The sequence below is a fragment of the Hetaerina americana genome, unplaced genomic scaffold (genome assembly GCF_022747635.1).
Source record: "Hetaerina americana unplaced genomic scaffold, ioHetAmer1.1.p SCAF_11, whole genome shotgun sequence".
Classification (NCBI taxonomy): Eukaryota; Metazoa; Arthropoda; class Insecta; order Odonata; family Calopterygidae; genus Hetaerina; species Hetaerina americana.
Window position 1 is genome coordinate 377,633 of NW_027286181.1, and position 25,458 is coordinate 403,090.

The window sequence follows — 25,458 nt, forward strand, 5'->3', positions numbered from 1 at the left end:
ATTATATCATAGTACTTTTGCAAGAATTTAAAATCGATTGTAATTATTCAAGAGATTGACCAATCTCCTTTTACCTATTTATCAATCGTGTTACTCAAAATTCCCATTATTCAATGTAAAATCATGGACAGGCTTTTAAGGTTATTGACGTCAATATTTGGCTTCATTCCAGGGCAATAACTATAAATTTGTACTTTGCTGCCAGCAACACCACAAAAACTGCAAACATATAACTAATCATGTAGGAAAAGTTGGCCGAGGATGAATGGAGAAGATTATATCGACAACATTGCATATTCCACAGATGTGAGTATGATTTGGAATGAAAATTTTAACATTGTCACCCTGCCTGTAGGATTCAGTGTCACATGACATAAATTGAAGCTCCTGCTTAATTATGCCCACAGTGCTGTGCAGAGTGACTATTTCCAAACACCCTCCCAAGCTGCACTGAGAACTTGAAGATGGCTACTATTATTATTATTAAGAATGTACAAAACACATGACATCTCCAAGCAAATACCTATCTGAATTGTAGTTAACTAGAAGGCGTTGTAGTGCAACATAAATGCATCCCTTTGTCTTACCTTTTTCTTGTTTGCGCTTCTTACACCTGTCAATGTGATCCTTGAGCTGAATTCTAACTTGCCGTTCTGTCGGTTGGTCCCGAATGAATGGGTGTTTCAGTAATTGTTCTGTATAGGGCCTTTGATGATAGTCCTGAAATATTTTTGCCAAATCAACAATGTCACTCCTATTTTGCAAACTATATTTGCCACTCACTTCATACAAAACTGTTAATGTGTGTCTTGTCCATATCATGTTTTGTAGTCCAAAAAATTAATTAAACTATAATGATAAATGTTAGATTCTTTAATACAACATACAACAACATTAATTGCAAAGCATAGAAAATTAGTGATTTGGTCCAAACTATTAATCAAGTATTTCCTGATGCAAAAATTATAATTCTACAATTATTACAGAAGCTTTGAGCATAACACTGGGCATTTTCAATGCAAAAACAGAATACAATTTTTCTCCAGCATAAATGTCACATGAAAGCTAATAATGAGAAAACATAACTGTGACATAAAATTAATAGGTTCAAAGCAAAGAAAAAGGCTTCATGCAATTAATACTTTCATTCAGCATAGTGATTGTTCATGGAATTGAAGCCTTGCTGATTAAAGAGACCCAAGAAAAGTACGTATTCTTCCCCTTCCCCCGATTGAAATTTCCTAGCATAAGATTTATTTACTCCCTTTACCCATTAGATCTACAGTTCGTTTGAGATATATTTCCCTTGATATTATGAGTGTCCGTTGCATTACATTACATGCGTTTGCATCACTTAAGGATGCAGTGTGAAATGGAATGAACAAATTACTAGCAAGCACCAACGCAACGAAGTACTTAGCATTTCGTTGGGTATAATTTTTTCTTGGGAGGTTTTCAATGAACAATGATAGACATTTCAAGCCTTTCAAGAAATAACATTCCATTTGGCCAAAATTAGAGGACCTCATAAAAACAATCTGTAGTCTTAGGGTTGGATGCTACTTCATGAGAAATTTGCATTGGATGCACTGGTCAACTCTTCCAAAGGAATGAATTAACAGAATGAATGACTTTACTATGCATCAGGAAGGAGATGAGTGGTAACTTTACCTTCACTAGAACAGTCTCAACAAAACCATGAAACTTCTTGGCCCACTTCTTTGACTTAAGCCTTGGAGGAGGATTTCTGGGAATGAGGAACAGGGCCCTCATGGGATGCAGATCACAGAGGGGTGGCTGTGACTCAGCCATTTCGAGTGCCGTAATGCCAAGAGACCATAAATCACTGCGATTGTCATATGTGGCATCAGGGTTTTCATCACAGGCTATAACTTCGGGCGCCATCCAGTATGGCGTCCCGATGAATGTGTTCCGTCGCCCTATTGTGCGATCCAACTGAGCACTCACACCAAAGTCCACTGAAAAACATATTAAACATTTAGTCTTCACAAACAAAATGATCAAATAAACTTTTACTAACAACTCTATGGCGTGTCTGCTGCTGCTGGTGGTGAATGAAACAGCATGCCTCACACCATTACCTTGTGCGCATGGCACGCTCAGTCATGAAAAACAGTACACTGTCTTCAAAATTAAGAGGCAAAATTTCATCAAGTTTACTGTGATAACATATTTTACAACTTCCATTTGTTATGAAGCATTAAGGATATGCAAGATCCTGTGCCAATAAAAAAGTCATTGAGTAACCTATGAAAAACTTACTTTAATATGATTTAAACATTAATGTTTTTCAGTCTGGGAATTAAAAATGGGTGCATTGTTGAAGCAAATGCATTTTCCATCGTGAACATACCTAACTTAACTTCTGCATTGTCTGTGAGCAGCACATTTTGGCCTTTTATGTCTCTGTGTATAACTTTATTTGTGTGAAGATAACTGAGACCACGTAAAATTTCTCTACATATATAAGCTATCCATTCTTCTTTTAAACTCTGCCCCTTTGTGGCTGCAAATAGGAAAGAAAAATAGATCACAGTTAACCTCAGCCATTATATAACTTTTAATTCTTATTTTTATAAGCAATTATAAAATTTAATGGCAACTAATTATTAAATTCAGTCTTTTGGCTGTACATATTATGCGACGGGTAAAATTAGAAAAAATGAAAAGCTATTTTACAAGTATTTCAATCCAAGATCACTTACATTTGACTAAATCTGTGACTGATCCTGCTCCACAGTATTCCATCACCAACTGAAAACAATGATCACATATTATTATTATTATTATTATCATCGGTAAACATCTCTCTCTTCAGCTTACTCATTGTTCAGCTTACTTCTTCCTTCCTTCTCCAAATCCACATCTCAGAAGTCTCTAATCTACGATTTAAGTCTGTTCTCAAAGTGCATATTTTTACAACTGAAGATTGAATACTCCACATCAATCTTCACCAATATTATACGCATTATCTGTCACCCATCCAATCCCCTCTTTGATAATGTTTATTTTGCAAACAACTATTCACTATATGTACAATACATCTACTAATATTTCAAATTACTGTCAGCAAGTTTAGCAGGGTATTTTCCTACAATTTTATATACAAACTCCACATTCTGGTTCCTAGTTTGTCTTTTTAATTCAGTTTCTTCTCATCATACCTGAATAGTAAAGCAATTTTTCAGCCTCTTTGGATAATTTTCCCAAAGGGAGTCTTGCAAATCTTAGGTTAATCCTTAAGAGTATAATTCTCACCAGTTATATTTTAGGTTAACCTCAACTTTTTCCTCATGTTAATGCAATTTTTTTATGCTATGAAAGAAAGATATACAAAATAGAAATAAACTCCTAGTCCCGTTAAACTGGAAAGAAATGATAAAAAAACTAGATATTTAGAATCCAATGTCCTTGGCACCTCACAGTACCTACTAACACAATGGAAAAATGCTTAAAGATGAAAATTTTCTACTTTAAACTGGGCATAGTAATTATTCAATCGAATACCACATTATACTTTCCCGTAGTAATATAGCTTTAAATTTTATGAAATGTTAACTTACCCATAACTGATCATCCTTCCCAGGAGGACTTTTTTTAATGAATGCACCATAATATGTGGCAATGTTTCTATGGTTAGAGTACTGAAAAAAAATGTTTCATTTCCAATGAGTAAAGAGATTAAATTTTTCATTATCACTAAGCAATGAGTAAATGTATCAAACCACATTTTAACATCATAAATACCTTTTTTAATACATTTATTTCCAGTTTTATCTCTTCCTCTTCATCCTGTGAATAAAGGAAGGAAACAATTATAATATTAACAATGCAAATAAAAGAGCATGACTTTCATTAATTCTGGCTCTAAAAATTATGCTAAACAAGTGGGAATCCTAAAATGTTCTCTTGAAAGTCAAGGGAATGGCTAACGTCACTTATACGTTTTTATTTCCCCTAAAATATCAGCATTACTTTTCTCATTTTGTGGATTCCCATTCCAGGCTACTTCCCAACAAACATGCCCTCCTTTTTCCCAATCTTTAGGATCCGATTGTGTATGTATTCTTTTAGGGATCAGCCCTCATCACTTGGCATGCTACTCGTATCAAGGAAGCTGGCGGGACTAGAGATAGACAAACATGAACTAATATCAAGGGTAAAAGACACATCATTCTCACTGGGAATACAATTTCCATAACTTATTCCCATTTACACATCCAACTTCAAACTTTATTTTCAAAAAATTCAGTTTTTTCTCCAAGTTTTTTGGAGAAATTGAGTTATTCCAGACCTACCCATGAAATTTAAACTTTCATGGATGGAGATACGATTCTATCCCTGTGCAATGTGGTTTACCTAGTTCTGGTAGCTATCAAATTACATCACTAGGATTGTGTCTGAAAGAGTACAGAGAGACAGACAAAATTTGAAACAAACACCTTCCAATCATTTGTTGAATGCTGCAAACACTAGGATCTCACACCGAGGTGAACTGGAGTAGACTTCAACTAATATCTCTTTGAATAATAGTTTAATTGATGGGATTTATTGTAATTACCAAATAAACAAAGGCGGCAGGTCTACAATGCCCGCATTACTTCAAAATTTCCATGCATCTCAGATATTAAAAAAACAGCAGTTTTGAATATAAATAAAAAATGACAAAAACTTGGAAGCCTATGTCTTATTGGCAATGCACTGTGGAATCACTGCATTTTATGAAGCCGATATGGCCGTCTTATCAACTCTTCCATAAATAATTCCTTTTGCAATGAGTAAAAGGTTAATGAATGACTAGCAGAGCACATGTGATACTTAAGGAGTGAATCATTTGAAAGTTCTTCCTATCAAGTACATCTTTAAGTCACGCTCTAGGAGCATACGTTTAGGGTGATGGCATTGGGAACGGAAAGACACTAGGAGACATGGGGGTTGTTAATGTGTGTGTGTGTCCGTCACTTTGGGGTCATCCATCTAAGGCATTCCCAGGGTGAACAACTTGAGCCACCCCTACCCCTCACTTCACTGCCTCCCAACTTGCAAACATCTTTTACGACCATGTCCTATCTTGCTCAGTAATAACTTATCTCATAGAGCAGAAAATCATTGGATCCATTCATTAAAAAACACATTTAAAATGGAAGGTTTAAAAAAGAATGGAAATAAATTGATATTCCACTATTTGAAGTTACACACTAGGTTGAGCGATAGAGCAATAATGAAAACTTATGGAAAAAAGTGCTTCTTTTTCCCATCTTGGTATGAAGTAATTTTCCCACATGAAGTGGAATGCATAGAACTTTATACAATTTAAAATGCAAATAATGCGCAAGGTCTGTGCACAATGGCTCAACTCATTTTACATATGGATTATGTATTACACCTGGCCTTGATGAAATTTTTCAGCAACGTCAGAAATCATTTCTGAAACCATGAACATTTGGTAACATTGTGCAGAATCTTGAAAAGGGGGACAAAAACAATTTACCTTCAATGCCACACTATGCATCCCGTAGATTCCACTGTTCTGCTATTCATCACAGCAAATAAGACGAAAAATGTTTTCATACTTGAAAACATTCCGTTTGTTTAAGTATTTTACATTTATTTTTCCTTTATTGCCAATTTCATTTTCAACTTATTTCCTTCTCTGACAAAATTCATACACATAAATATATTACTAGTCGTGCGTATACCTTTATAAACGGTAAAAAGTACCACATGAATTACATGTAAAACAACACCAGTAGTCTAGGGCAAATCATTGACGAAAGGGCAAGGTGGAAGCAGAAAGCTCACAATAAGTTGTGTATTTATCATTACATTTCATCTCACAAGCAGTGTTACTTATTGCTTTTATTTAAAAAAATATCCTGCCAGTCATGGAGAATTTTACTGAACCTATACAATTTTATTTAGGGTTTTATTAAAAACAAGTCCTTATTAAGAAAAATCTGTTATCCCCCATGTGGTCTCATCATAAACTTATAATAATTCACGAAACAGGATGTACAATAACAGGGTATTGTCCTTGACAGGCAAACCCTAGCTTACATTAAGAATTTTGAAAAGCTGAAAGTTCTGGAAATGAACACTGCCCCCTGCCACACACCCTAGTGGTGGCTTGCGGGGTACTCAAATATCTAAAATCTTTCCTAACAAAGAAATAATACTATTCCCTTTTCTGCTTTACCCGTAGCTCGTTGTAATCTCACCTTCTTTTTGTTTTGCTTTACTTTCCCTAGGTTTGTACTGCAGTCCTCTTCCACTTTTCACTTTGCGCTTCCCCTCAACAACTCATGGCATTGGACAGTGTTTTTAACACTTTGTTTCTACTGGCTCAATTCTCGATGCAAAGTGATTACCAACCGTAATGCAATTCCTTTGATTTATACATTTGTCACTCTACCTAACAGCTGGAACCCAGCTCTGACTATGCCTTCCTTCTCACTACATACTCCTATTGAATAAGCATTGCCCATTAACATCTTTGTTCTAGGTCTGGAGGTAAAATGTATAAAAATTTACATGTACTAATCCATTATTTGACCGCATTTAACTGAGTTAAAATAGTTGATATTCACCTATATAATATATAGATGATGAAACCTTTTGGACTAGGTAGAAGCATGGAAAGGTATTATTTCTAACAGTGGAACATTACGAAGAAGCAAAGAGCAGAGACAACTCGACTGCCAGATACACGCTCAGTGGGGCAGCTGCCTCCTGGTGTGCCAACAGCGAAGCATTCATTTCGCGTGCTTTGTAGCTTTCCGGTAAAAGGAATGTTGAGTCACTTGGTCGTGAAATAACGGGCTCTTACCAGCCAGCTGAGGGTTTGCATAGAGGAGGAAGACCTCACTCACCTCCGTGACGTCCATGACCTTGATGGCAGCCAGCTGACCAGTCTTTGTGTGCCGGCCCTGGGAGAAGAGGAAAGGGAGAACCGTAATTAGTCAGGAGCAGACAAGTCAAAAGAAAAACATCAAAACAAAGAAACATTAAAATTTTTAGAGCTCTCTATGAAGAAAAAAGAATGAACGGGTAGCAGGGAACGACGGAGTACCACTTTCACGAGATGACAAACAACAACGGAGAAAACGCTTCTCTTGTGTTACTCAAGCAATGGTGTCTCGGACGAGATCGGTTGAATGGAATTCGTTCTGCAGCGGGGAATTAACCCACGCATTGTTAAGTCCTCGAAACGGCAAAGAGACGCGACGCGAAGTATAGATAACTGGTGACGCAAGTTGATACGAACACATCCTGGAGGTATTTGATTGAGAATATCACCACAGAATTTGGTACGAGATTACGAGATACAATGCCAAAAGTGACACTAGTTTAAATTCTCAAACAGAAAATCATAACGGTGAATTCTTGCGAGATGAACTAAGTACAGTCATGTGATATCTTTCTTAATGAATACAACCACAACCGTGAATAACTTTTTCCTTTTTAAGTTTCCAACCCAAAGATTCTTCCTTATACCTAGGACAGAGTAGGTTTTGAAAAATTACGCACGTTCACTTTGATATGCATGATAGAAAACGCGGTTTATAGGCGGATAGCCTTAAGTTGCTATGTCGTTCATCTTTTCCCTTTTTCGTTGTAATTAGGATTGAAAAAAGCAAACATTGTCAACTACACCGATCAATTCGTAAGGATTTACGGTCATTAGGCATCTCATTTATCAGTCTAGTCAAACCTTTAAACCTAAAAGAGGCTGCCGTCGCAAGAATATAGAATAAGCAGGCACCTTAATGAGGCTAAAATAGGATTGCGGAGCCAGAGCTTAACACCCGAGACAAACCAACCACCTTCCTCCTACTTATTTCCCATCCCTTCGCAGAGAACACAGCAGTAACAAGTGTGAATCATGCACTTACACGGCTCGCCACATTAATCGGGGGAATGATGAGAAATCTGAAATACGTACATGGTACCACTTACGCCACCACACCTTATAAAGAACATAGTTAGGTACAACTTAATACTCCGACATGGCGGTATTCGAAAATGGGACGCCGGAATTGAATACTATCATTATTTGAGACGGGAGATTTACTGTATATCATAGAGGAGATGCCATTCAATATTAAGACGTCGTAGTCTTAAGCGAAAGATTGGATGACGAAGATCCAGGTCCAGGCCCAGAGCAGTTGGGCGTCCTCCGAATATTCTGGTCCCGAGTTGAGGTTGGATTTATTTTGTTTTTTTTTACAGTGAACATTTCCGTTGATGAAGGCAGTGATTCAATCGGAGGACGTTTGTACCTGATCGACTCAAATACAATGTCAGAGCAGCTGGAAGTAATCGACCTCCAGAAAACAGATTGGGAGCGCTCTACTATAAAATTTGTTGTCTCCGGCGTAACTATATGGCTTTTGCACAGCATATTGAAATGAAAAAAGTAACTTGGGTGATGACAACCAACCTGATGATGACGTCCAACGTCGAAACCTAGGTCAACTTCGCGTTGTCAATGAAGTGTGTGTGGAATTACAAAGTTACGAATTTCATTTCAATAACTCCACAATCATTTAACCGGGAAAAGATCAGTCACGAGCGAGGTGGTAGAAAATAAAAACGTAAGCTCTTATCGGGCAGTTCTTGAGTGCTACGCATATCAATCAATGATATGTCAACAAGGAAATGTCTACGCGCGATTAAAGAAAAATACTAGTGATAGGGCAAACGTCTAAGAACGGGGGAAACCACGACTGACTTATCTTACCACTCTCTCCGGTTCAATGCTACTTAAAGGAATCCAGACAAAATGAACCGGCGAACCAGCATAGTGATATGACGGTGAATCTGTGGTGTGCCCTTCGTGGGGATACGTCAAATCGGTATCAGTGCGCTGATACCCATGGTTCCATGCTGTGCTTTAACGAAACGATTTGAATTTTTGATGTTTTTTAAAGTACTGCATTAGGAGAGTTTATAATTAGAATACAACATAAAACTACTTAAATAATTCAAATTCTTCCAGCTACTCATTGAAGACGATTCCGTTCTTTAACCAAAAATCTCGAATTTCGCCAAATTCCTCCCGTTTCAGAACTTGAAGCAACACGTAAGCCAGGCTTTAAAATTTCTCGTTGAACTGACGGTTGACTTTAATCTCCGGTAAAGGTCAAAACTAAGTTTAACGGCCTCTAATTAAGTTCAAGAGAGACCGTTAAAATGCTAAATATTAAAAAAACAGTGTTACCACGGTTACGATGCTCATAGTCACTAATGAGGGATTTTATTTGTTCATAAAATCGGATGTTTTGGTAATCTCCAACTTAAGTCAACGTTCACATTAAACAACGATTGGATTCAACGAGGCGCTATAAAACCGGACCTTAGAGTACGACGAAATTCTAAAATCATCGCTGTTCGTAACTTGACCAAAAGGAAGAACTCTTTGACTACAAATCATAAGTTCGTGGTTTACCTGCAAGATGAACTATTTATTTTCTGAAACAATTTCAAGGACCGCCTTTCCGAATCACTGACACAATTGTGTATTCATCGAGGAAATTAATTTCAAAATCCGAAAAAAATTTCTCTGGCTTCCAAGGCAGGATTTCTAAATTTACAGAATTTACAGGGCACGGTCGTATTTCGCCTTCATAATATTAAATCGCCATATATATATATATATATATATATATATATACACACACATATACATATATATATACATATACATACATATACATATATATACATATACATACATATACATACATATACATATACATACATATACATATACATATATATACATATATATACATATACATATATATACATATATATACATATACATATATATACATATATATACATATATATACATATACATATATATACATATATATACATATACATATATATACATATACATATATATACATATACATATATATACATATACATATATATATATACATATACATATATATATATAACACACACACACAGGTATCTGTATATATGAAAACATTGAGTCATATATTTGATTGTTCCGTGAGGTCATCATTAACCATCGAAAATATGACAGAATTAAAGGTTAAACATAACAAAATACTAAAATAGTTTGTCTCCTCTCATCTGCACGCATAATGTGCAGTGATTTTGCACAAAACGATCTTATTTGCAATTGAACTTTGTCACCCTTGTTTGGTACAGTTACTCGGTTCCAAAATTGAGGCTACGTTAGTTAGTTATGCTGATAAGGGCGAGTCAGCGGTATTGTGAATAACTCCTCAAAAAATTGAAACATCGTTCATTAGTTATCGTTATTTTCAGAAAAAAGTTTGGTAAACCTATCTTAATAATTCCTCAATGCCCAGCGCATTTTCCAGTTTTCATTAAATTCAGACTAAATCACCATTAATTCGGTTTCCATTCATTCATGTCCTAATTCGTCCACATGGAGTCCCAAAAACAGCAAGGCGGAGGGAGATCTTGCATGGCGTCCCGAATGACTGAAGGGATGAGACGGGAGAGGATTTGGTTCGGCAGAAAACGAGGAACGGAAAGAGTGAGGGAAAAGGATATAAATAATGAGAATTGTGCATTGGACAACCATCCACTGCCAACCATGTTCTGGCATGAATGGCCTGAGACGGTAACTTCCAATAGAGGAGCACTGAACAAAGGCACGGAGAGAAACCCCTTCCCAAGACCAAGACAGCTCCGTCGTATGATGTTAACGAATAAACGGCAGTCTATCCAATGAAGGAAAGGAACCGGCAAGCGGGAAATTCCGCAATTCCTGGCCCGATTCCTATCAATATTCCATGAGTTGAGACAGATCTCGATTCTTTGCAAGGTTATTCCAACCTTCAATTCAGAATTCGTTTCAAGATGCTCTCAAGCGTAACGATCTCATTGCGATTTCATTCTGCATCCCTCCGCCCTTCACCACTGAATCATACACCTCTCTCGAATCAATGAGCACTCCTTCGCCGCAAATGGCCACGTGAGCCTGTACATTTTCTGGGGCCACCTCACCTCACCCACCCACGGGACCCATCGAAAGGGACTCCCACCCGCAGGCGAGACCTCTGGTTCCATTCCCCCTTCAGATGAAACTGGAGGGGGGGGGGCGACAGAAGCCGAAGAAAAGGAAATCCACGAGAGCCGAGGGAGGTGACGTGGAAGACCAACCCCATCACTGGTCGGGTCAAGTGTCGCAACCGCGGCGGAGAAGGCCGGCCGCCCGTAGACCGCTTGGCGCCTCTGGCTGCTGTCATCACGAACACCAGCGCCTCGTCGAATCATCCCCGGGATCACTCGCCCACCTCACCTCTTCCCACGCACAGCTCTCCCCACTCCGCCCACTATTCCATGGGTCGAGAGTACCCCATTGCATCCCTATTTACCGTCATTTCGTTTTGTTAGTACAAACATCTCCGACAAATTAAAAACCACACAGAGTGCTTAACTCCGAAAAATTGCAGACTGTAGGGAGCTTGTACATTAAAAAAAGTAGTGATTTTCCCTCCGCACCGGAATCGCGTAAGGGCTTTCATTTGACTGAATGTTCGCGTTCGCTCGGAATAAAAAGGGACAGAAGAAATTTGTAAAAGACGACGCGGGTTTTACAAGATTTACGTTTAAATTAATATAACGTACGCCGGATGAAGAAGACAGCTCGAATCTCGTAGTTGCAAAGAAAATACTTATCTCTCCGCCGGCTTTCTCCGGAGAACTAAACAAAGTTCTTACCTTTGATAAAACTTGCACACAAAAATCCTTGGGATTGTACGAAATTATCCGAACGTATCATACCTTAAAGTAGTATTGAGGGGAGGCGACCGGGGAGGCTGATGTCATTTAGGGATAGACAGGAAAGGATGAAGGGTGGAGAGAAACCCGGCGTCGGCATTAGCCTACCCTTCAAAGAAAGGCGCCCAGGGGTTCGCAGCTTAACGTCCCATCCGACGGACGGCGTACTCACTCAAAGCGTCCTCCACAAAGCACCTCAAATAGGGATCGGGACACCACTGAAAAATATCTGTCACCACGGGGATTCGAACCGGAGCTCTCAAGGTGGGAATGCAGGACCTTAGCCACCGCAGCATTACGATCCCCGTGCGTATTACAACTTTCCACTTTAATCGGCAGCGGCGTAGCAGAAATTGACCAACTTCCATTAGCTTAGGCATAAAGTTAGGGAGGCAGCAACTCTTAACATTCTTATGAATAAAGATACACAGATTTAAAAAATATTAAATGCTTCTCAAAATAAAATACTGAATTAAGTATTAAATTTCATATCATGGTCATGACCACAAAAAATAACCTCTAGGATTTAAACAGTTTCAGTAGTGGTGACCGCCTCACCCTGTTCACAAAATTCATAAGAACTGCAATTAACACTTAGGGAATTGTTACACAAATAATTACGTCCAATTATTAACACTATGGATAAAAGAATGAATGACAAAGGAAAACAGAATACTTGTTCATCCAAATTCGATTTTCCCACGGAATAATAACCCTAGGGCCTTAACCGAGCACTGCTGACTAATAGGAAGACCAAGAGGAGCCGATTTAAATGTTCGCCCCATTGAGGAACCTTAATTTTGAAACAGAACTTAATGAGGATTCGTATTTTATTTATAACAGCAAATGAGAAGTCAATCCGCAAACGGCTGTTTCAATTTTTCTTTAGCAATGCTTTCGATTAGTCGGTAAAGGTAAACATAAACAGTCTTACTTTTTGACCGAAAGCCACCTTGAAAAAACGGATATAAGGGATAACTGTAGGCACCGGAAACCTAATAAGCATAATTCTAAAATTGCCAATCAGTGTATTAGTTTTTTAGAAATAGAGTCAAAATGATATAAAACTTTATTTATTACATCCCATGCAATGTGGACAGTGGTAAACCGTGCGAAATATTTATTAATTACCAGTTTTGATATCTGTTATAAACGACACCTTGTAGCTTTCGGAAACCTATTATGCCGCCTAGGTTTGCAGGTAAAAAGAGACGTTACAGGCGTGATATGGTGGAATATCATATTTAATTAAAAATTTGCCAATTTTTAATTAAGTTAGCAGGGACTCGGAAGAAGAAGTTTTCCCTTCCTACTGTCTTCGCTCTCATAAATGCCAGGAAATCATGTCAAATTATCCAACCACGAGTCTCAGCATCGCCCAATACTTCATCATGACATTGGTTTGTTACAAGGTCTACACTTAAATTCGCAAATACCACAGCCGAGTCATATCGTTGTGGATTAATACCTTAATGTACTGACTGCAAGACGAAAACATCTATGCAGACGACACTGCTACGAATTTCGCTGGCGAGGACATGTCTCGAAACATCCAGTATGCACACTAGACCTGCGCAGCTTCTAGCGTGAGCGGGAGCATTCGTTCGACGGTGCATGATCGACAGGGGAGTTCGATAGAGAATAGATCTCGTCGTCAAATGGAGTGCGATAGCAATGTAATAAATAAATAGATAAATAGCCACTCTCTCACGCAGGTAAGCCCACGGAAACACTCTTCCGAGGCTTTAGTGGCAATTTCAAACCTAAAAAATTTGTATTGCATCAAGCTTCTAAAAATAAACGCTCCCCTACAAACGACGTGGGGATCGCGGTCGCCTTCGTTGTTTCCGTTTTTTCTCTGACGCATCCCCGCAGTGGGAGTGGGGGAAGGTAGGGAGGGAGGGGGGGGGGAGTTAGAAATAAATCGCAGAGCATCGCGAAGCAATATTGCCACGGGAGCTATCGTTCCACGATCACCATTTTCTATCCGATGGCCAACGTTAAAAAAAAAAATACAAATAAAATACGAGTAATACGACGAGAGGTTAAAAAACAATGTCAGGGCACCGGCTGAGAGTGATCAACAGGGTCATTGAACCATTAAAAAAAGCTCAATTACATACATATATACTAGTACCGCTTTCGAAATTCGACGGCAGCAGAAGAGAGGAAATGAGGCATTTTTCTTCAGGGCCTTCGTATCATCTCGCGGGGAATAACAAATCACCCCGAACGTGTCTTACGTGTTTTATAATATCTCTCGCAAAAAACTCGTAAGTTCACTTGACGAGCGTAACCGGAGAGCCAACGACGTACAAAAAAGTTCAAAATGAACTTCACGATTCTCATTTTCCATGCCTCTCGACTTGCACGAGTCTTCAATCCAAAAACCAATGCCGGGAAAGCCAATCAAATTAAAAAGATCTATCCGCGGACCTTTAAAAATTTGGCTTTAAAATAACATACAATTAATTTCCTCGGCCACTCTGAAAAAGCAGGCAAAGTGAGTGCTTTGAATGGTTGCCGCGGTGAAGTTTATTATTTCCGGTGGGAATGAGAGAAAACGAGGAATGCTAGAAACTGTACATCGATGGTACATTGCTACAGGGAGAGGGTATTTTCTTCAACCTCTGCTAGCAGGATTGAAAATGATGGAGGAATCAAAATTGATTGTGCGACGACAAAAATATCTGAATAGAGAAATTCGAAACCGATGTATTGGCCAATATTAATGCAATTGGACATGAGGAAGAGCCATTAAAAAATATACGCAACAAAATCTCCTTGCTCTTCTGCAGCCTAGTGGCACTCCCTGAGAATAAGGGAGGGTGTCGAATTAGCTAGGCGGAAGACAGACAGACAGAGAGAAAGGGGTACGTGGCAGGGAATGAATACACACATCAGACCCGATTTTTTGACCCGAATATTTTACCTCTTACCGCGGTCAGAAAATGTTATTCCGATCCCTAATCGTTCGTGGGAAAGATGACATCTTAAATCTATCTGCTCTACACTTAATCTCTCTAATTTTATTGACATGATCTCTCCTACCGTAGTACGATGAGGATAATAATACATTTTCAACATCATTGCTAAATAGACACCTTTCCAATTCATGCAAGAGGTTAAATGTATAATTTAACCTTCGCTCCTTGAGTGATTCCCAGCCTAGCTGCTCTTAACATTTTGGATGCACTACTAAGTTTATCATAACAACGCTTTACAAATCTGGCTCCTCTACGCTGCACGCGATCCAATCCGGCAATCAATTCAACTTCGTGGGGATCCCATACACTAACAGGATATTCTAAATGAGGCCTAAACAGCAAAAGATAGCATTTCTCTTTGACCTTTTCATCACATTTAACCAAGCCCTTCAAATAAATCCTAATTTTTCTTAGCTAGTCCACATATATGCTTTCAAATTTGAGACCGAACTTTCGAAAGTATTTGTAAATCTTTGGAGGATTACACAGATTGCAGTTCGCGAACGGTTCAGGCGAGTTCACAGCCTGCCAATATTCTACAAAATTCAGCTTGACGAATTTCCAATATGATATTCAGCAGGTCTTCCCTATTTTAAATGGCATCTCCCGACTGGATTCCAACACATTCCCCTTTGACAGGACCTTTGTCATGCTAACAGAAGTTTGTCTTGCATTTTCAACACGCTAACACAAGGGAAAACTCTCTTCCATGTGACGCCCATAAACTTGACAAGGGCAAAAACAATAATTTTTAAATTTTACAGAAGTAAACTTCGCGCCGAAGTAAACTCCGTGCCGGCAAACTTCACAACAGAATATCGAGTTCAATATTCTCACCTCCAATTAAGAAGACGCTTTTCAAGGGCCGAGAGAATTCTTTTGGAAATCGCAGGTAGGGGAGGGGAGGGTTATGCAGTCCAGCATAGAGAGGGTGGAAAGCACGCGAGGGGCCGAGTGCGACAGAGAGAGGTGCGTTCCGACCCACGGTGCGTATAAAAGGGCCGGCTGACAGACAGGCGCGTCCCGGCACCTCCCCCTTGCCTCCTCCGCTTCCTCGCACCAGCGGACATCGGGGACGCTACCCGTTAGCGGGGGGATGGAGGGGGGCAGGGAGGGCTCCTCCCGTCGCGGGTTGAGCGACCACGGGAGCCGGAAGAAAGCGTCAAACGAATCGAAATTCTTTCCATCAAAATCAGAGCAACACTCTCGCACCGCACGCCTTGTTTCTCGCGTGGCAACGATCACCCGCGCCAAAGCAATTGAAATGTCCACGGCAAGAGCATCCGGGCACATGTGAAAACGTCCCTGAACCTCGATACCTGTAACTAGGGTAATAAATCCCAAGTAACACTACATAGAATTAGAGCAAGTAACCTTGATCATCCCAAAGAACCTAGACAACGGGTCCGATCAGTTCTAGGAAATCTAAAAGGTATTTCAGAAATCTGATTTCTTCTGTAACTTCAGCAGTTTAAAAATATTATATCAGCTCAGCAGTATCATGAAAACTTCGAAATATTCGAGACGACCAGTAATAAAGTAAATCCAGGTCATTTTTAGTACTGACCTTACAAATTATTTTCCAAATATTTACGAAATCGAAACATGATTCCTCTGGAAGCAATTATAAATATCATTTGATTTCTAAAACAATAGAATTGGTGCGTTTAAAACTTTTCTTTTATCGGCCCGAACCTGACAAAAATTACAAATGTAATTTTAAAGTTTTAAATTGTACTCCAAGGGACACTTAATGTGATTTGCCATCAATGAAATCAACATTGCGAGCGGGTGAGCTACTCTACAACGGGGTATGATTAATTAAAAAAAAATATGCATGCCTTCACGAACTAATGTCGACGACGAGGCTCGAACAAATTGTTCTTTGACCATTTAAGTTTACTTCTGCTAGAAAGCAAGGTCAAACCTGAGGTTCTTTTGCCATAAACAAACAGATTAACTAAGGAACACAAATACAACATCCTGTGCGGGGTAAACTGCAAGCAGACGGGACTTACCTCCCGCCCACATAATACTCGGGAGTATTCGAACGCGACGGACAACTTTACCGCCGGCCCCACATCAAGCGGCGGCCGCGAGTTCGACGAAATTTGCCCCAATTGCCGCAGTGCCTCCCCGAAAGTCACATTTCGGAGAAGAGACCACAACGGATCGGGCAACCATCGCCCACTCACAGTTCTGAACATGACGCCGCCGGAAGGGCCACCAATTCTTTGACTTAATAAGAATTATTGGAAGCCTCGGATGCAAACTTCTAAAGGGTATCGCTTGAAAGAGGGCATTTAAAAAAATACGCTACAATTTCACAAGCCATACATTTTTAAACGAGAGTTCAATAAAAAAACATTAGAAAACCACGCCAAGAGTAGCCCTCACCATTAGTATTGACATATTTACGAGGTGCACCCATCAAGAACTTGCCCACATACATAAATGAACTAGTGAAAATGAGCTGAGCAAACACACATGCACCAATCCACATAATTAAATCGTTTTCCTCACCAGTAGAAGTATTAAGTTTAAGAGCCTTCATACAAGTTATTACGACCATTGGAAGGCTAATTGCTAACCGGGTGGACATGAAGTGCACACACATACACACACACACACAAACAGTTTGAAGTTTAGTCCATGCTTCGCCTCTAGTTAGGCTACACATACACACACACACACACACACACATACACACACACACACATACACACACACACACACACACACACATACAGTTTGAAGTTTAGTCCATGCTTCGCCTCTAGTTAGGCTTCGCAATTATGGCACTGCATGAATACTTTTGACTACAAAAAAGGACGACCTAGATGGGCCTTCTTAAATTAAAAAATCCCGTTTCCAAGAGACGAATACCTCCGAGTGAACATTTTCCTTGCTCGATTTAATAAATCCCAGGGCCAATAGGCGATTTCTAGCGGACCACAGGAACGCCCCTTGAATGCTCTGACCATGTTACCGCAGGAAACCAAAGGCCTCCGGAGCGGCTTCCGAACCGAAGAGAAAGATGAAGCATCAAAGGAAGGCGCAGCGCCTTCGACAGCCAAAATTGTTTTTTTTTGCAGAAAAAGGATAAGGAGTGCGAAAAGTATCTAATCTTATTAAAATTAGTGGGCATTCCCTTTTCAGTTAAGACAATGACAGAGATAGAAGAGGAAGAAAGCTTTGCGGGCGGCCGTGGCGAGTTAGAGGGGGGCGGGGGAGGGGGGTTAGGCAGGTGCGCCAAACGGATCCTTCCTCCCCTCGCGCCACCTCCCCGCCCACTTAGCGTAGGGGTGGGGGTGGAGAGGCCTCGGAGGAGGAGGGAAGGCGCTCCTGGCCGCCCACGCGCAGCCTCCTCCCCCCCGCCGACACCTTCCTCCGATCACACCACCCACCCTCGTCCCGAAGGCCGGCGGCGAGTCCTCCCACGCAGCGGACGACGTGCCCACGACTGCGATGGACCAAGTGGAGTGGGTGGGGCGACGATGAGGATGAGGGAGACAGAGGGGGACGACGACCCAGAAACCCTCCGAACAAGGGTATCCGCGCAATGTCAACCCTAAGGATCATATCCCTCGACGGAGAGGAAGGGGATTATTTAAATTAGACCCTTCAAAACTATCGAGTTTCAGGCGGTAAAATGAATGTGGCAGCGATTGTTCATACGAAATGAACCTATAATTAAGATCAAATGCAATCTGGTAATTAGAAGAAGGTTCTAGACGGGACCTGTTAACCACTTCAGAATTCCGGTGAGATTTGCACAGCATAATCAGGTCTCGTCTGGCACGATTTCCTTCTTCAGCTCCTCGTAATTTCTTCACTCCTTCATGACTCTTCCCCGCCTACACAACTTTCCCCGACCCCTAAAAAGACCACCGACTAAACACCTTTTTTCCATCACTGGAACACAATTGAGTTGGTATAAACAGCTACAGAATTTAATAGTGTTTTCAACGCGACATCATCACGTTAATTCCCGCCACAACACGGCTCTGCGATATGCTGACATATCGATATCAAGCAGATACTAATTTTCATGTCCACCAGGTGGATGTGGCTAATTATAAGGTATCAATAAATCGAAGACCGATAATTACCGTCGATATTACGAATTGTAGCTATGCCCATATTGACGATATCGTCGATTATTGGAAAAAGACTCGATACACGATATCGTCGATTATTGGAAAAAGACTCGATACACGATATCGAAAATACTGATAATGTGCACTGTGTAAACAAGTTGGGTGATACTCTGGATGTGAATATAGAAGAGAAAACATTGCATAGGATGCAGTATAGATTACTTCCCCGTGGTATGTGACGATATTATAAATTGGCAATGGTAGATATTGTCTATACTTCTCGATGGACTCCATAAATATCACCATGTGGATAAATCGTCACCTGCTCGCTTTGGCTTTTGGAGCAACTCTGTAGAGACATTAGAAAAACAATATCGCCAAGACCCAAGCCCCATTCAGCTCACAACCATCTCACCAAGGAGCAGGTGTCACACTTCACCTGGCTTTTCAATTTCTATCTCATGGGTGACCTTGACATGAGAAGTAGCGTTGCTCCCGCCAGTACAGCTCTACGCGATCTTCGGAATTCGCAATCCTCCTCCACCAAGTCAATATTGCAGGGGTTAAATAGGGGAGCAGCTCAGAAAATGGCAGCATTACTAATTCAAACTATAAACCCATGAAATTTCAGAGTTTCCGGCAAAACATTATACTCGTTAATAGCTTTTCCCCGGAATTTGCGTTGCATATTGTGTAAAAGAACCTGAGCCAACTTTTTTTTTTTGAGAGTCCGTGTCGGCTTGCCTCCGCTCTTAGCGTAGAACTGGAATCGGGGATTCGGCCTGAGACAAATAATTTCAATTAGAGTTCTGATTTCGGGTTTCAAAGATGGATTACTTGGCGAAATAAAAGGTCGCATCAGCCGCGGAGTGCGATGCTTATACTTTCATTTTCACCCTTTCCGTAAGTATCCCAGTTATGATCTGAAACGATTCCCTCGGGAAATTTCCATCAGTTTTGGTAAAATATTTTGTCTCCATTTTGGTCAAATAACATAGATATTTACGGAGAAAGGAAAAATTTAATTAAAAAAATCGGACACATCTGAATTCCAGGTGTTATACCTCAACTTAAGCAGATTCTCAATTGCCATGACTGGGATTTACAAAAAATTCAACTACAAAACACTCCTGCCAACTCCCAATTTCTACGGCAATCTGAAAAGCGGCACCATTTTTCATGAACTTTGAAATTTCTTGCCTTTTCGTATTTTTCTGTAACTCAATATTAATGCCATTTGGATATTTAATGCTTTTTTTCTAGTCACGTGAGAGAGTTTTCGCAACTTTTACATTAAGAGTACTGTAACCACGTAGCAATATTACTGCCGACATTGATCGCGCACATTACCGCGGGATTGATTTTATTTTTTTTTTAGAATTATCACTCCGAAAGTCACTTCGCAAGTCATTTCAGGCGAGCACGTGACGATTTCAAAATTCAACGAAGCCCCGAAAATAGAATCGCAGATAGAACACGTGGAAGACGACGTGTAAGTGGCCGATAAACGCGTAGGCGTCCCATTCGATCGTTTCCCTTCGCCTTGATTTAGAGGCGAGGATGCCAAAACACTTACTGCCGTCCATTAAATCCACCCGACGACTCCCCCTTCAATTTCGACCCCCATTTAGTGGGGGGGGGGGGCATGCGCGGGCTTTGGTGCGTAAATCACTACCTCAAAATCTTCGATCCACAAAAACCGATCCGTCCACGAAATGGAGAGGGTGGACTCTGCGGTGGTACGTACGTACATAAATAGCTCGCGCTTTCAAATCCTCCATTTTATTAACTTGCACGGAAAACGATGAAAGCACCGATGAACCGTTATCTCAAAGGTTCCCCAATCGGTGTCACAGGTCGTTGAGGAGGCTTCGACTCCTGGACGGTCACTTCTGCCACTTCAAATTCGAACTATTTATATTTTTTGAAACGGTGAAGTTGGGACGCACACAGAAGATATTAACCCTCGACGACACCTATGCAGCATGGAAAGATTCCGCCAAAGAATTTTATGAACCACAAATTCAAATTGGCATGAACATTTTCGATAGATCTGCCAACGCAGACAGTAACCCTATTCAAGGTCAATGATTTTTGATTGCTACTATCACTAATGACACCAACCTTGGTGGACATACCAATCTCTGATGGACCAAGCTCCACCTTGATCCATGGAAGAGTCACAGGGCGATGTGAATTTTATAGCCACTTTTATGAGTGAGTCACGTTTACTCATGGTTTTAAACATCTATGGTTTTATGGCTTTCCCCTACCAACAATATACAACCATAAATTTAATGCGGAATTCAGAATATATATCCACGGAATTGATTCCTTAATTTTCAGTCCGTAAATTACTAACTGCAGTCAATCACTTCCCCCACACCGGTTCTAATTTTCTGTGATCCCCGATAGTATTTCCGTCCCAGATCCTTAAATCGGTCTATTTGACCTCGGGTCTTTCTCGCGGGGTATTCTCCTCCACATTCCCTTCCGTTCAATATTCCTCTGATAACTTTCTCCCAATCCATCAGTCCATTCGATCTCCAGCAACCCTTCATCACCGATTTTGTGAGTCCCCACTCTTTCCATGAACATATCTCCGATCCACATCACGCCGCACCCTCCGCATGCAAAGGAATGCTGCTTTCATATTACGCCTATCGCCTTGCAACCGCATCTACATACTTCCGTCAGACTGGTTTCACATTTTATCCCATCACGAAGATCTTAGTTTTGACTATTCAGCCCATGAGGGCCTTTGAACTTTTCTCGTGTCATTTTATGCCTGATATTAGGTAGATGAAACATTAATATACTTGCTCTGAAGACAAGACTTCCCCCACGATGAGGAAAGCCAGCCTTCTGGTTCTCCCTTTGGCATTCATCAATTTAATTTTTCATCATTTTCCTTTACGTGAAATAACCTTGAAGTACTTAATGCACAGTCTTCAGGATACTTCCATGATTCTCAGCTTCATACCACAAATACGATGTCCAGTGAGTATATATGGAAAACACCACAGGCATCGACCCTAAAGATTGGTTTGGTAGGCGAGGATAGAGCGCTACCCTAATTCTAAAACCGACGGTACGAGAAATTCGCACATCAGCATAGGGGGGGGGACAGTTCCTTTTCCTGAGCCGCAAATGGTTTCCCAAGAAGATCTATTGCCCGAAAACTTATTCAGTGAAGGTAAGGGTGTAGCTGAGGGTGTCCAGGGGCTACAACCAGTCAGTAGCGTAGCGTTCAACCCACTGCACTACCACGTTCCCCGTGCGAAGAGATGACTTTTCGAATAATTTCATCCCTAGCATCATTTTAAGTACACGGCTTCCCCGAATGGACGTGAGCACACGTCGCGCACATTAATTTCGGCGACAAGGCTCTCCTTTCGGATAATCGCAACCAACTTGAAAGAGTGGCGGTGACGACATTTACGTGCCCCCGGATAGCGCGAGAGAGAGAGAGAGAGCAGGTGCGCATGTCATATCACACCTCGCCTCCGATAAAATAGGTGCTAACGGTCTCGAAGGGAACGGCCGGCAGCGCCACCCTACGCACTGCACACGGTAATTATCAATTGCGGCCGAGAGAGCGTCGTGATATTCTCGGAGACCTCTCGACGTAGACATTCGCCGCGGTTGCGGAATATGCTTCGCACAACTACTGCACAGTCAGCTAAAAACACCCATAATCGTTGCATCATGCATCAACACGCCATCTTGAGGATGATGTTCGAACAGGCGTTCCAAGCAGGTACACACCGTAATTGCGTCTGCACACAACTCAATTGATAAGAATATAGTCTCGTTTAAGATTAACCGATAAACAATAAACAATCTTGAATAGACTTTTAAATGAGATATTCATTTCGTGAATGATAATTCAAACTCATTATCGTAGTTTAGTGATCGATACACAATTAGATTGGATGGTTTACGCACATGGGAAAGTCGTATGGGATTGTCTTCTGTCAAGTAAATATTAACACAAAAGTAGGAACACGTGACCAGTATGTTCAAGAACAATACTTAAAAATGCAGTTTATCATTTTTATGACTAAACACAATCTAATTGACATGGAAGCCGATACAATATTTATCACAGGCAAATGATATGGACACCGAAGAGGGTGAATAATAAGTATTGCAATCATTTCAAAGGATTTAATTGAACCAAAGGAAATGCATTAAACAATTAAAAAGGTCGCTGAAAGAGAGTAGTTCTTTAAAATGGTATTCAAGTCGTGCGTCAAAAAATATTCAAAATTGTACATGGGTTGGAAAACTTAGATGTTGTTTTCCCTTCAATTTGTCCAGGCGTCATTTGGAATTTTTCTAAAATAATTAAATTTACAGATGAAGAAATTCTTAGCATCTGCCATCGAGTAAAAATCGATTTCATCACACAGAAAACGAAAACGGCTTGTTCAGCGATGTTCCGAAACTTCCATTCGCAACGGCCGAAACGTCGATCCCGGTCAAAAAGAAATTTCGATGAGGAAAAGGAAGAGTCGGGCGTGATGGTGATCGACCCGTGATTCCAGGGGGAGGGAGGGGGGTTGGGATTGGGGTGGGGGTGGCGAAACACCGCCGTGTGACTCGGAGCAGGCAAGACGCGCCCGAGCGGTCGCAGTTAATCACCGGGGAGATAAGCCCCGCCAGGCGGATGGTAATCACGGGACGATGGAGGCACAGCGGCTGCGCACACGAGCGTTGCAATTAAAATGCCGCCGCGCGGGAAAGGTGGGTCGCCGCCGACATAAGCGTGCGGGGCGATTGGCAAGAGGGGGTTGGCTGGGGCGGGGCACGACTAAAGGACATCGCTTCGTGACATCCCTATCGGCTGGGTGGAGCAACGAGACGATACATCGAAATGATGGCGAAAATGACGTTCAGATTGACTCGATGCAGAAAATCGAGGATTTGAGGTGGGAACTATTGTCGTTATGCGGTGTTAACAGTTACATGAATAAAAATAAAAACCTTATTGTGAAATGGATTGCAAAAATATGAAATCTCAACAATATCGATCCATAGATTCCACATTACAAAGCGTCACCAAGGAACAACGGAATAAATGAGTAAAGCAGAGTTTTGTTTCATTCGGAATGAATGCCTTAAACTCGGATAACTCGGATTGCTCCGGTGGAGTGAGTCTAAGAGGCGACGTAGGCAAACTGCGGAGTAGGCGTAAAACATTAATTCAATCCTGAAATGTTGACCGAAAAGGGTAACAGCTCGAAAGGATACTTTCCATTTTGTTTGAACCTTATTTTCCCTTGTAAAATAGCATTTTGGGATGTAGAATGCTTATTGAGGGATAACAACCGACGTTTCATTGAAGGGAATAAATAACTACCGACCACAAAGCACGAGAATACATCGGCCAAATTCGGGAAAAGTTCTATTATATCATTGCGAGCCGCAAAATATTTAGCGAAGCATATTCACCCTTTTTTGTTGATATTTAGTCACGCCCACTGCGTAATGAACACATTCATAATGTATCACACGTTTTTTCAAGCCTGATGGAAGAATGTCTTAAATACTTAAAATGCCTGCATAGTATAGCCTTAGCTGTAATAGAAGAATATTCTCCCGAGCCCAACCACTTGTTTCCATCATATGATGTTGAGGAAATTCCCAGTTTTCCCGGGAATACTTTCAATATTCCAGGAAGTTAACATCCTCAAACAAGATTGTGCTTGGTAAAATATTGGTGGTATGTAAATACTGTTTGACTCTAGTGCCGGAAACGATAAGGAAAAGTGGTTGATGTCCTCATTTGGATACAAGAGCGGTGAGTAATTTGGAGCAAGTGGCTATTGAGGAAATTAGAAACGGAAGGCATATTAGAGGACAGAAGAGGGGAGCACCAAGTTGGCCGGCCCATTTCAGAGCCAAGCTTGCGATTCTTTTGCAGCTGATGAGGATTCGTTCATCTAATGTACTAGCAGCGTATAGTACATACGTGAGCGATGCTGTTACGTTAACCATTGAAAGACCAAATTCAATAGCAATTCTGACACCTAGAAAACAGTCACCAGATGGAAATTGTTTAAAATACAATTAAGATATATCAGAAAAGAGATATCGGAAGATACATCTCTAACCGAGAGATGAATCGGAAAAAAATCGCCACGTTTCTCACATTTTTTTAGAGATCTCCCCGAAAAAGGCTGTGTTTCGCCATTTTGAAAGATACCAACCGAGGTTAAATTTTGCTTTTGACCGTGAAAAACTGTGAGATAACGGCTGCTTAAGTGGAAAGACTTCCCATGCAAATCAGGGCGCCCACTTGCCGTTCCGAACGCTCTCGAAGGCGTGGGCCCTTTCCATTAACTCCCATTTCGCATCGATTCCCCAAAACGGCATTGCCCTCTCCTCTCATTCCGCAGCGACCTTGGGAGGAGGCTCGTCTCTCGCGTTGACATTCGGTGGGTCTCTTCATCGAAGCAGAAAACACCAACTCGTCTTTTTGCAATCCGAAAAAACCATGATGTGATGCCTCCACACGAAAGGCCTTAATTCTAAAATAAAAAAATTATCAC

General features: G+C 40.8%; 1 protein-coding gene across 2 annotated transcripts in view; it reads right to left on the minus strand.

Annotated features, from left to right (window-relative positions):
- msn (serine/threonine-protein kinase msn) overlaps positions 1 to 25,458 on the minus strand; it is a 331,183-nt gene that overhangs the window by 60,546 nt on the left and 245,179 nt on the right. For both annotated transcript variants that reach the window (XM_071599306.1, XM_071599305.1), the window contains exons 3-9: positions 6,891 to 6,947; positions 3,769 to 3,813; positions 3,585 to 3,665; positions 2,727 to 2,775; positions 2,375 to 2,527; positions 1,672 to 1,979; positions 588 to 720 (exon numbers count right to left, since the gene is read on the minus strand). In XM_071599306.1, the coding sequence (XP_071455407.1) occupies positions 588 to 720; positions 1,672 to 1,979; positions 2,375 to 2,527; positions 2,727 to 2,775; positions 3,585 to 3,665; positions 3,769 to 3,813; positions 6,891 to 6,947 (826 nt within the window). The remainder of the gene's footprint in view (positions 1 to 587; positions 721 to 1,671; positions 1,980 to 2,374; positions 2,528 to 2,726; positions 2,776 to 3,584; positions 3,666 to 3,768; positions 3,814 to 6,890; positions 6,948 to 25,458) is intronic.